The sequence below is a fragment of the Podarcis cretensis genome (genome assembly GCF_951804945.1).
Source record: "Podarcis cretensis genome assembly, chromosome: 13".
Lineage (NCBI taxonomy): Eukaryota > Metazoa > Chordata > Lepidosauria > Squamata > Lacertidae > Podarcis > Podarcis cretensis.
In genome coordinates this window covers 5,020,097-5,032,309 of record NC_137182.1, presented here as the reverse complement: position 1 = coordinate 5,032,309, position 12,213 = coordinate 5,020,097, and the positions used below count along the sequence as shown (strand labels likewise).

Here is a 12,213-nt window from a genome sequence, read left to right as displayed (position 1 = left end):
CACTCTAAATGATCAAGTTCTTACCAAGGCAGCATAGGTATTATGTGGCACTTTTAACCAATCAAACTGGTCAAGTGGGCATACGTGGAGCAAGGCCATCTCGTAGGTAAACTGGTCCCAAGTTGTTATGGGCTTTCTATACCAATACAGTGGTACCTTGGTTCTCAAACTTAAGCCATTCCGGAAGTCCGTTCCAAAACCAAAGCGTTCCAAAACCAAGGCACGCTTTCCCATAGGAAGTAATGCAAAACGGATTAATCCGTTCCAGACTTTTAAAAACAATCTCTAAAACAGCAATTTAGTATGAATTTTACTCTCTGAGACCACTGATCCATAAAATGAAAGAAATCATCAATGTACTGTACTATAAAATAAATAAGACAGTATTGTAGATGATGAAAATAAAAATTATTTTTTTTCCTTACTTGCTCTGATGATAGTCATTGTTTGGAGCGGGGACTTTTATCCATTTCCGCAGTCACACAATCAATCAATCAATCAATCAATCAATCAATCAGCTGAACTGGGTTCCACACAGTCACAAAAACAAATTAACCGAGAAAGCCTCAAAAACAAAAACGCAAAATAAATAGCAAAACCAAGAGCGCCAAATACAGTGGTACCTTGGTTCTCGAACTTAATCCATTCCGGAAGTCCATTCGACTTTCGAAATGTTTGAAAACCAAGGCATGGCTTCTGTTTGGTGCAGGAACCCCGGAAACAATAGCTGACAGCCGCATTGGACGTTTGGCTTCCGAGAAACGTTTGAAAACCAGAAGACTTACTTCCGGGTTTTTGGTGTTTGGGAACCAAGGCATTTGAGAACCAAGGTACCACTGTAGCAACACCTTGAATTTGGCCCGGTAGGAAATTGGCAACTAGTGCCAATGTGAGCACAGATGTTACATGCTCACAAGGCGTCACTCCTGCCAGCAGTATTAAGGCTGACAAAAGAAGAAAGCACCAAACTACATACAAAGAAGAATATAGTATGGGATTTTCAAGCATAAGAAATGGCAGCACAGATTATGAAGGATATTGCAGCCTTTGCAAGTGAATGGACGGATACTTTATAAGACTAAAGGTACACTCCTACACAGAAATAAGGTCCACTGTGTTTTACTCTTAGGTAAAGACTGAAGACAGAAGACTTTTTTACAATATGTAAGATGGTATTATTTGTTATTTAGGTTTTGAAGTTTCAAATACATTTTGCATGAAAATATATTTAAGAAAATTCTGCCATCAGTTTTATTCCTATAAAAACATTTTTGAAAGTGATTATTTGGAATGGGAAGTGAGCAGAAGGGAGCGGCACAGCTATTTTGCAACCTACCATGTGATTTGAATAATCAGCAAATAGTTTGCATAATATGTATATCAGGCCATTCCTATCTGTGGGACTGAGATATGGCAGTCCTAAGATTTCTCCCCAGCAAGCAACATTAAAAAAAACCAAAACCCTCAAGAGGCAAGTTCTAGATACTGAAAGAATTCCAGTGACAAGTTCTTAAGTTAGATATTTAACAACTGTCAATTTATCTATTTAACACAGCTTTGGAAAGCCACAGTTTTTATTATACACACACATACAGAAACGCTGCTGGTGCTTCTGAATCAGAGGTCTACTTGGGACAGTATTTGGTGGGGAAACTTCACAGAAACAATTCTAGCATAATGAGTCTTCTATTCTGACACTTTATTAACATCTGTGGATCAATTCTGTAAGACACACTTTATGGAAGACATCTCCCACCCCCCAAATCAAAGTCCTTTCTACCTCAAATAGCCCTTTGACATAGACCTAATTCTCACCTTTAAGAGTTCAGGCGAAAGCTCATAGGGCAGCCTTTTCCCCGTGTGGTACCCTGCAGATGTTTGGGGCTACAGCTTCTATCAGCATTAGCCAAGATTGCCAACAGTCAGGGATTATGGGAGCTGCATCCCAAAATATACGGAAGACATCAGACTAGGGAAGGCTTAAATAAATGCATTTGCAAAGTACTTAAAAAGCAACAACTGAATTCAGTTTTTTGTGAAACACACAATGGAACTCTGTTAATGACCGCTCCCCACATTAAACGGGGGGGGCGCCTTTTGCGTGGTCGCGTGCACCCCCCTGGACCCTATGCGGCCCCATTAGCACAGGCTTGGCTTTGCCTTCCCCAGGTGGGATACCTGGAGGTCTCCGCCTACCTCAGCCAGTTGCCCAATCCCCCCTGGGGAGGCGTTGCCAAGGTGACCAGGCCAGGTAGGGGGAGGGACTACCTGCCCACACAATAGGGGGAGGATCTTACCTGGGAATCGTCAGTTGGCTCCAGAGCTTCTCCCACCCTGCCCACCCTCAGTTAAGCAGGTTAACCTTTTCTCCACAGGTACTCAGGCGCTGCTACGTCAAGGTTGCTGTTGAAGCGCCAGAAAGGTATTCTCCTGCATAGGCAGGTTTGCCTTTCCCGTAGCAAAACATCGCAACTTTGGCGGTATCAGGCCTTGGGTGGAATCCTTTAGTCTATCTTCCATGAATGGGGGGGCGTGCAGCGGTGACCCATGCCCCCCTCCTCTTTGCGGTGGTGATACCAGGGTTCCCCATTAAAGGAGTTTTTGAGGGGAGGCTTTGACAAACGCCAAGAGGTTGTCACTGCTCTCCCCTCCAATGGTGGCAAAATGGGGGTGGGCTTTCTCTGCTTGAACATATGTTCTCCAGAGCCAGCCCATCCCCCCCCCGATAACCCTGATGTTCCCCAGATCCCTGGGGGAGGACTGGGAGGGATAAACACCCAATGCCTCAGCCAAGGTCTACCCACATCCGAAATATAATAAAGTTTAATCCCATAGCACGTTGTCTTGAGTCGTTATTCCACATGGGGAATTTGGGGGACTCCGCCTGTCCATGCAATGACCACGTTTATATTTTGTATTTTCACGATGTATGAAATGTAAAAGTGCAGAAAGGGGATTGGGTGGCAGCTGACAGGAAGCGGCTGGTTTGATGGCTTTGCTACATCACAGTGCAGGAAGACAACCCTCAAGCCACTTGGCACTGGGACAAAGGTCTGGGCTAAGAGACTGAACTGGAATGGGAATTCTTTCTCTTCACTGGACAATAACCTAAGAACCTATCCTGGGCTTCAGCCTTCCCACATATGGTTGTTTCCCTCAATTATCCCTAAATGATTTCTTTACATGGACAAAGAGATATTTGCCAGAAGGCTTAGAAAGAAATTTTATAAAACTTATAAAACTTCTATTAAAAAACGGACAAAATTAACTGAAAAACTGTGGATTTTGTTCTTCATTATTAATTTTTAAGCATTTAAAAATGCTGTCTCCCATCCCCCCCAACACAGTTTTATACCTATAAGTCAGGTGCTTTCGAAAAAGGCAGAGCTGTAGATTGTAAATACTAGACAGATACGAGAATAAATGTGCACTATTTAATATTCTAACTCAAAAAATTATTGTTGTGGAAAATGGGCTACAACGTTCGTTGAAAGCGAGGAAAAAACAACAAAGCTATGTTGAAATGAGAGGAAACAACAAGAAAGCCCTAAATAAATAAATAAAAACTTTATAAAAAAGAAACAAGAAACAAATAATGAATCTCATTTTAGTATCCAAACGCATGAAGTAAGATCATGATTGTTATCAGTAAAGAGTTGACATTCTTGAAACAAATATATTAGTCAAATTAATATAATGCATTGTGCATTTTTTAAAAAGGAGACAGGGTGGAGAGGAAAACACATGTATGACTGGAAAGAGAACAGAGGAAAGTCTGGAAAAAGCCCCACCCCACGGAAGTAAAGAAAATGAAATATGCAATTATTCAAACATACGTTTAGGTACCAGCTTGGGTGGGTCTGTAACATCGGCTTCACTGTACAATACGCTTGGATCCATAGTATCTCTGTCAGGAGGAGGGTATGGTGGGGGTGGGGGAATCACTAACTGGGGTGGGCCACGTGGGTTGCCTCTAGGAGGCTTTTGTGGCACATGTCGTCCATTACCTACAGGGGAATCAATTGGAATTTACTAGTTACTTTGATCATCAAGTCAAATATCTATTGCTTAGTTTTGCTCTGACTGCATGTGAAAACCACTTTTTCCAAGCTGCCATCCACTGATTAGCATCTGGGAAGCTGGCTATGCCAAAGTGTATAGGTGTCGACTAATAAATATTGTCTGTTTTAAGTAGTGGGCATCTAGGAAAATCAATCAAACACCGTTTTTCATAATTGTGAAAAAGCCTGCTGGATGGTATAATTTGCAAGTATGGTAATGGTGTAGGCATGCTTTGGAGTATTTTTTTTATGATAAACAAAAACTTCAAAGCATGTGCTCACAAAACCACAAGGTACTGCCTTGCAATATATTTTTCCTTACTTCAAGCCCTATTTGTGGTCTTGCGTTGTCTGATAAGGTCAGATGACCCATCATTCTTCCCTTGTATCATGTTTTATTCTCTTTCCTCCACCTCTCCTACTTAGAGTAGATCCATTCAAAAATGCCTGATGTAAAGTTGATTTATTTTAATGGGTCTACTCTACTATTTAACTGGATATCACCCAAACACCCATTTATGTAAATGCTGTTAAAGTCTGCATACATTCTTAGAAGTTATAATGGAGGCACTGGGACTCATTTCTCTCCAGACTTTGCAGAACTACAACTCTCATAACCCTGACCATGTTGACTAAGGATTCCAGAAACGTCTGGAATGTCACAAGTTCCCCATCCCTGCTGTAGTGGTTTAAACTTACGTAAAACATTTCTGCCAACACACACTAAGTGGGGCATAAGTCAACAAGTCATCACTTGTACAGCTGTGGACATGTTCTTTGTTAGACGTCTACCTTCCTCCAAAGATGGTGGGGTGGCAAATCCCCCACATATTTTTTCTTGCAAATTAGCTGAGACCAACAGGCCCAACAACACCAGTGAGCTCCATGGCTGAGAGGAGGTGCTGGAATCAAGATCTCCTCAGGCTAAGCCTTACACTTTGCTCACTAAACCACATGACTGATTCTCTTTCATCCAACATGTTCTGTGCAGTGGCATGCAATTATCAGGGTATAATTCAAAACTTTCATTGTCACCAGTAAATATACAGAGGTTGAATGGGGATGGTTGGAACCCATAGGAGTCAACTCCTAGGGGCCAAGGTTCGTTTGCCCCCCAAATAAAATATCTGAGGGGGCCGGAGACCCCCACAGTTGATGGGCATTGCCATTCAAATGGTGTGTGTGTGCTGCATCCTGTGACTGATTGCGCAGGCCAGGGCTTACCTGGGCCCCCTCAATATATTATTCAAGATGGTACCCCTTGTGAGAACAGTAAGGTTATAACATCCAGAGAGATTAAAGAGATGTTCAATGTTCTTAAAATAGTCCATCATAACAATATTCTTTCTAGATATATAAACAAGCACATCAGTGATACCCAAGCTAATGGATTTCTATTGCTACTTAAAAATTGGAACACTAAATATGAGGTAATTTAGTGAAAATAAATATAGACATAAAGCCAAACGGTTTCTTCCAAAATGGGAGGCATTTATAATATAAGCAATTAAGAGTGTTCATTTATGCATGTACTGGCTGCTTTAGGGAACATGAGGCCATCAGATGGAATCTTAAATGCATCACAGAAGCTGTAACTTGATTAATTTAATGTACTGGTTGATTATTGCTGCTGTGTATGATTTCTCTCATAGGTTTTAGCAATCCATCAAATGGCAGCTTGCTAAGGATGTGACTAAGTAGAATACCAACTGATTGTGAAGAATTTTCAGCTGAACCAAATTAATTCGGAATTTGGAAGAGTATGTCTTTTTTTGCCCTGGACTGATTTACAACTTATTATTTCTAGACATGGGACAATTTTGCCCATAATATCCGATATATACTCATAAAACAACAACCATTAAGTTGGGTTTTATTGTACTTGTATATATTCAATATACACCACTTTTCATAAGTAATCTCTGTAGCTAGATAAAGGTGGAGGAATGTTGTCTGAGTACCTAAGAAAGGAATGTTAAAGCACCAGGAGAGTGCTGTTTAATATTCAACATTACAATGAAAACTGAATATAACCAATTATTTAATATACACTATATGTTACACACTCTATCTATCTACTCCAGCAGAGCTCTTCAACCAATTCATAAAATATAGATTATTTCTTATTTCCAGACTTTCATTCTGTCATGTTAATAATTTTCCAGATTACACTGTTTCTTGTCCATGTGGGAATATGTTACTATTAGTACCAATATATCACACAACTGGCAGATCAGCATAAAGCACATGCATCAGGCGCAATCATAACAAATTGTTCTTACCAACGGTGCTTTTCCTCTTGTCTTCCATTTCTTCTGTCCTGTTCTGTATTGGAGGGGTTGGTGGGGGAGGGGCGCGCCGTTTTTTCTTCTGTAAATCATTTTGCGATTCGCTTGGGGACATCTGCCAAAGATGTGAGGGGAGGAAAACTGTACTAAGTATTTGAACTATTGCTTTTGGAGAACCACAATTATCTTCAACACTTTCAATATGTGTGTATGTTTCAAAATGGCATTATGGGCCACAAAATGGGGTTTTGTAAATCTGCCAAAAATGTTGCCTGTTTTGGAAAAAAAAAGGTACGTATTACAGCAAATAGAATAGCAGAGACTCTTTTCCCCAATGACACAATTCACACTCCAAGTGCTGGCTGTCTCCTACCCTTTGCGGAATGACCATGATAAAGACTTGGGGAGATTTCTTGGGGGATCCTAGTTGTGGGTGATTAAATCATTATGGACATAGTTAGCTGGGTGTGCAAAGGGTGTGCAGACCACATGGTGAGTTGCCTGCCTGGTGAAAAGGTTTTGGATGTTGCACGTTGTCTATGTAGCCTGGTGGGCAGTGCTGGGAATGTGTCAGTGGTGCCTATTTGTGTCAATAGAAAGCTATTTGCCACCAAATGTACATATTGGAGGTGTGCACTGCCATTCTTGCAATGATGGCCATGCCTGCAGACACACATTTGTCACATCACATTGGTTTTTTAGGCGCACAGTTAAATCACCTTAGAAGCATACCTAGCTATTAAATATATCTGTCATATATACGTACTAGTTTCTCAAGACCATTCACCTCCTCGTGAATTGGGAATCTATTTCTTGAAACTTTGGGGACGTATTTCCTGCAGTGCAGATTTCTGACTATTTTCCTGGGTACATGGGCTGCGATCCCAATAGCCCTTCCGTTCCAAGAAAGCAATTTCTCTAACATGACAGATAAGGGGATGTCTGCCCTTAACAGCTGCAGTTTCCCAGCATTCTGGAGCTTGAGTGAACATGGGAAGCCTTTAAACACAACATGTTAAACCAAAAGGGGTTTTCTATGTGTGGTTACTTGAATGTAGTCCTTAGGTCTGGAGGTCATGAGTCTGGAGATAATTACAACAAATCCGTTTATTGTGAGGACCATGCCTGTGCACAAAGATCAACACTACAGTAGTTAAAAATATTAAAATTCATTACATACTATGCCAACAAAACCTTCTTCCCACAAGAAAGAAAAGGAGGGAAAACAAGCAGCGAGTTAAACGGACGGTGAAGGAGTCTTTACATTGTCGTCTATAAATCTTTCCCTGGCTTTCATGGCCTTCATCACAAAGACCGCTACCACATGGGTAATGCGTGGGTTTGCATCAACTAACAAAAATTTTACTCTATCTTCAGGACTGGTTATAGAGTTGGGTATAATTTGCAGCAATGCGTCTCTAAAGCCCGAGTAAATGGGGCAATAGAGGAAGTAATGTGTAAGATCCTCTTTAATTTTCATAGAGCAAGGACATAAACGATGTTCAACTGGGGTTTTTGTGTATCTGCCGGACAGATAAGCAGTTGGCAATGTTTGAAACCGTGCCATGGTGAAAGCTCTCCGAAGGGTGGGATCAGTGATCTCCACCAGGTAGTTGGCACAGATTTTGACTGCTTTTACTCGTGGGAACCAGTAGGAAAACCCAGAGTTTTTTATCTTGGTGGAGTCCAAAAAGGCTAATGGAGATAATTCTAGCTTACCTTGCACAGCTGGTGCAAGGATCATTGAGATGAAGTATGTGGAGTAGTTTGCAAAAGCGCTATAGAAATGCTATGCTCTATTGCATGACAGTGCTTTTGAATTATGGTGCTGGAGGAGACTCTTGAGAGTCCCATGGACTGCAAGAAGATCAAACCTCTCCATTCTGAAGGAAATCAGCCCTGAGTGCTCACTGGAAGGACAGATCCTGAAGCTGAGGCTCCAATACTTTGGCCACCTCATGAGAAAAGAAGACTCCTTGGAAAAGACCCTGATGTTGGGAAAGATGGAGGGCACAAGGAGAAGACTAAACAACAACAACATTGCATGACAGAGTCTGCATACTTCTGTGTGACACCTCTAGTTAAAAGACTGAGAAGTCTAACTTATCTAATCAAGGTCACAAAGTCACGAAGTTTTTTTTCGTATGGCCATCACAGCTTAACTCAATAAGCAGAATGTAGTCTTGTTCCATTTCACACATGCAACTTAGTACATGACAAGTACACTATATAACTTAGTTCTGCATCATGTATATCATTATGCAAGTGGTAGGAGATTTGCCTTCCTCAATTTGTTCTACTCTTTTCTGTACATTTTCCTGTACAACCCCCAGGTATGGTGCTTTGCTCTCGAAATATTTCTTGCAATGTGCGCTTGTATTTTTGTGATATTCATGCTGGAGAGCCACCATCCATCAGAGCAGACATTTACTGCTTAGCATCAGGCAGCTTCAAATGTTCACATCCCTCCCCCACTCTTTGCAACACTTAGTCCTGGGCTGAATGTGTCTGCCAGGAAATGATATTCATAAACAAATTCCCTATGTTCAATGACTAAAGTAGTTTTGATTTCCTCTCCTTTTCACCCAAGGAAGTTACTTTGCAGCACCAAATATTTTCACATGCACTGAAATGCGTAGATTACACATGTCTGCGTACGTTTGTTTTGGCAAGAAAAAAATGTGGCTTCCTCTATTTCCCTAAATACAGTACTTTTTGTCACCATCACTTAGATACAAGGAACAAACTCATGCAGAAACCTCCAAAATCCACAAGACTTTAATTTGGATTCAGGATTAAAATTTATTTCCAACAATGTTTGATGCTTTTGTGTAAAGAAGGGAAATAACTTTCAATTAACTTATTTCATTTATATCCTGCCTCTTTCTTTTGGGAACCAAAGGTGAGTTCCCAGGCACTTTTATCTTTTTTAAAAAATAAATTTTATTAGAATTTTAAAAGAGAGCTACAGAGAATATTATCCAGTATCTTTTTTATCCAAACTAAAGTGTTAATATGGAAAAAACAACCAACACAGATCCAGAGGAAGAGAGAGAGAGAGAGAGAAGAAGAAGAAGAAGAAGAAGAAGAAGAAGAAGAAGAAGAAGAAATAAAGAGAAAGAGGTAGAGATAGAGAGATAGAAAAAGGATTAAAAGGAAAAAATAAAGTTAAGAAACTAAAGAACTTTAGACTCTTTGCCTGTCAGCTATATATAAACATTATTCAACTTATCCACTCCAACATAACACCCCGCAAAACTACTTTCTATAAACCAACATTATCTTCAGCCTTCAAACCCAAATGTCATTACAGTGGTACCTTGGGTTATATACACTTCAGGTTACATATGCTTCAGGTTACAGACACGGCTAACCCAGAAATAGTACCTCGGGTTAAGAACTTTGCTTCAGGATGAGAACAGAAATCGTGCTCCGGCAGCGTAGCGGCAGCAGGAGGCCCCATTAGCTAAAGTGGTGCTTCAGGTTAAGAACAGTTTCAGGTTAAGAACGGACCTCCGGAATGAATTAAGTACTTAACCCGAGGTACCACTGTACTTCATTTTCTTTTCCACACAAGAAGTCTATAACAGGTTTCCAATCTTCAGTAAATGTTAACCATGACATGTGAATTTTGCCATCTCAGCCAACTCCAAACCATTCCTCCATTGGCCAAGACCAAGTGTAGCAGCCAGACAGTCTCTTATCCAAGCACTGACTAGACCAAGAACTGCTCAGCTTCAGAAAAGCTTTTGAATCCTGTGCCTTCAGACCAAGTCCTGGCACTGAAAGATTCAACAGTGCACTGAGATCCAATGTGGGAGATTTGGCACTGTTCTGCAAGCTATTATTATTACACAAATGCAACAAGAAAAAACCTGAATACAACAGGTAAACGATGCACAACACGGGTAAGACACCCTTTGGATTTGGCTGAAAGAACAGGGTCCCTGCTCATGGGATGGCTGCTGTGCCAGGGGGCTGCCACAACCAGGCCATACCCCCTATGTTAGATTTCATTCAGCGTTATTTGCTGAGTTCTCCTAGGACATGAGTGTGTAAATTAATGAAACTTAATTCAATAATTGAGTACAACTATACTGATACACCCTAGATGCTCATGTATCCCTGTCGATTTGCAAGCACTTTTAAAATAGAGTATTAGGCACAGGTTTAGCAGCATGCTTCTTTAATAATACAGGACCTACAATGCAAGACTCAACAGCAGCATCCCGGTTAGATGCCCATCCAGCCTCTGCAAAAGTCCTGTTGCTTCAGTGGCAGCTAGTCTTCTTAAGGGGAAAAGCAGTATCTCAGCATCACAACAGCAACAGGGCATGTTTTTGCATTGGGAAACATTCTAGGATAGGGCAGGCAACCTAAGGCCCAGGGGCTGGACGCGGCCCAATCGCCTTCTAAATCCGGCCCACGGATGGTCCGGGAACCAGCTTGTTTTTACATGAGTCGAATGTGTCCTTTTATTTAAAATGCATCTCTGAGTTATTTGTGAGGCCTGCCTGCTGTTTTTACATGAGTCGAATGTGTGCTTTTATTTAAAATGCATCTCTGGGTTATTTGTGGGGCATAGGAATTCGTTCATCCCCCCTCCTCAAAAAAAAATATAGTCCGGCCCACCACATGGTCTGAGGGACAGTGGACCGGCCCATGGCTGAAAAAGGTTGCTGACCCCTGTCTAGGAGTTTGAAGGCCAATTCACAGTTCAATTTTTGGGGCTCTGGTATAAACAGCACACCTGGATTTAAATGGCAAAACACACAGGTAACATTCATTAATTGTGAATGGTGCATGTACATTGTAAGTTGGATTCTGGAGAAAAGTATGTTCCTGCTAACACTTTTGTTGGTGAAAATCCCATCTTTTAAATATACGTGCCATTTGCAATTGATGTGTATTCTTCCATTTCAACTTAGGCACTTTTTGGATGCAAGTTCATGATGTTATCTCTTAATGGTTTAACTTCTCCTCATGACCATTTCCTTCAGTTCTCTAAAAACCTACAGATGACAACTGATGGAAGGAAACCTCTGAAAGTCACCACAGAACTCTTAAGCTTTTCAAAATCCTTTCTTTGTTCTTGAGAAGGCAGTTTATATTACCTTGTCTGAAACAGTCTGGGAAACCCTTACAAGGGATTCAAAACCTTTTGTGTCTTCTGCTTGTCTTTTTTTAAAAAAATAATATTTATTGCTTTTAAAACTTACAAAAAAGAAAGAGAAGAAAAAAGAAAAAAAGAAAAAAAACAATACAATACAATATATACACAATACAAAACACAACATTGACACATTGACCTAAACAAAACAAAACAAAAACAATTTAAAAACATACATCATACCATTTCAGTACTCTATCTTTCATACCCTTGTTTCATCGACTTCCTCTCACCTCCCTTTTTGTACTCCACTTCTATTAATTGTTTCAGCAATTCCTTTCCATCTTTCTCTATTTTCTGTCATATAAATATCTTAACTTATTTTTTCCCTTATTTTCCATTAATACTATAATGCTTATTTATGCTTAACTCCTTATAACATTTCTACTAAAGCCATAAGATTTCATTCCAACATTTTTCTAACACTCAATAATTTTACAATATTTCTATTTCTAAAAATAAACTTTAAACTTTTTCCAATCTTCTTCCACCATCTCTTCTCCCTGGTCTCGGATACTGCCAGTCATTTGTCAATTCCAAATAGTCCATCAACCTGGTGATCTTCTGTCCGAGGCTCTTAACTCTTTTCCAAGTCCCTTCTGCAGGTCTTCTTCATATTTATACATGCACTTTACTTTGTCTTCTACTAATCTTGTTCTTATTTTCCTTCCTTTGATACTGAAGAGCAGATCTC

The 12,213-nt window shown here is 40.4% G+C and overlaps 1 protein-coding gene across 10 annotated transcripts in view; it reads right to left on the bottom strand.

The window, feature by feature from the left end:
- The window catches only part of COBL (cordon-bleu WH2 repeat protein), a 106,138-nt gene that overhangs the window by 29,219 nt on the left and 64,706 nt on the right, over positions 1–12,213 (bottom strand). For 9 of the 10 annotated variants that reach the window (XM_079949266.1, XM_079949268.1, XM_079949269.1 and 6 more), the window contains 2 exons: positions 6,344–6,464; positions 3,837–4,007 (listed from right to left, as the gene is read on the bottom strand). In XM_079949266.1, coding sequence (XP_079805392.1) covers positions 3,837–4,007; positions 6,344–6,464 — 292 coding nt within the window. The remainder of the gene's footprint in view (positions 1–3,836; positions 4,008–6,343; positions 6,465–12,213) is intronic. The other variant, XM_079949267.1, reaches the window with a different exon arrangement.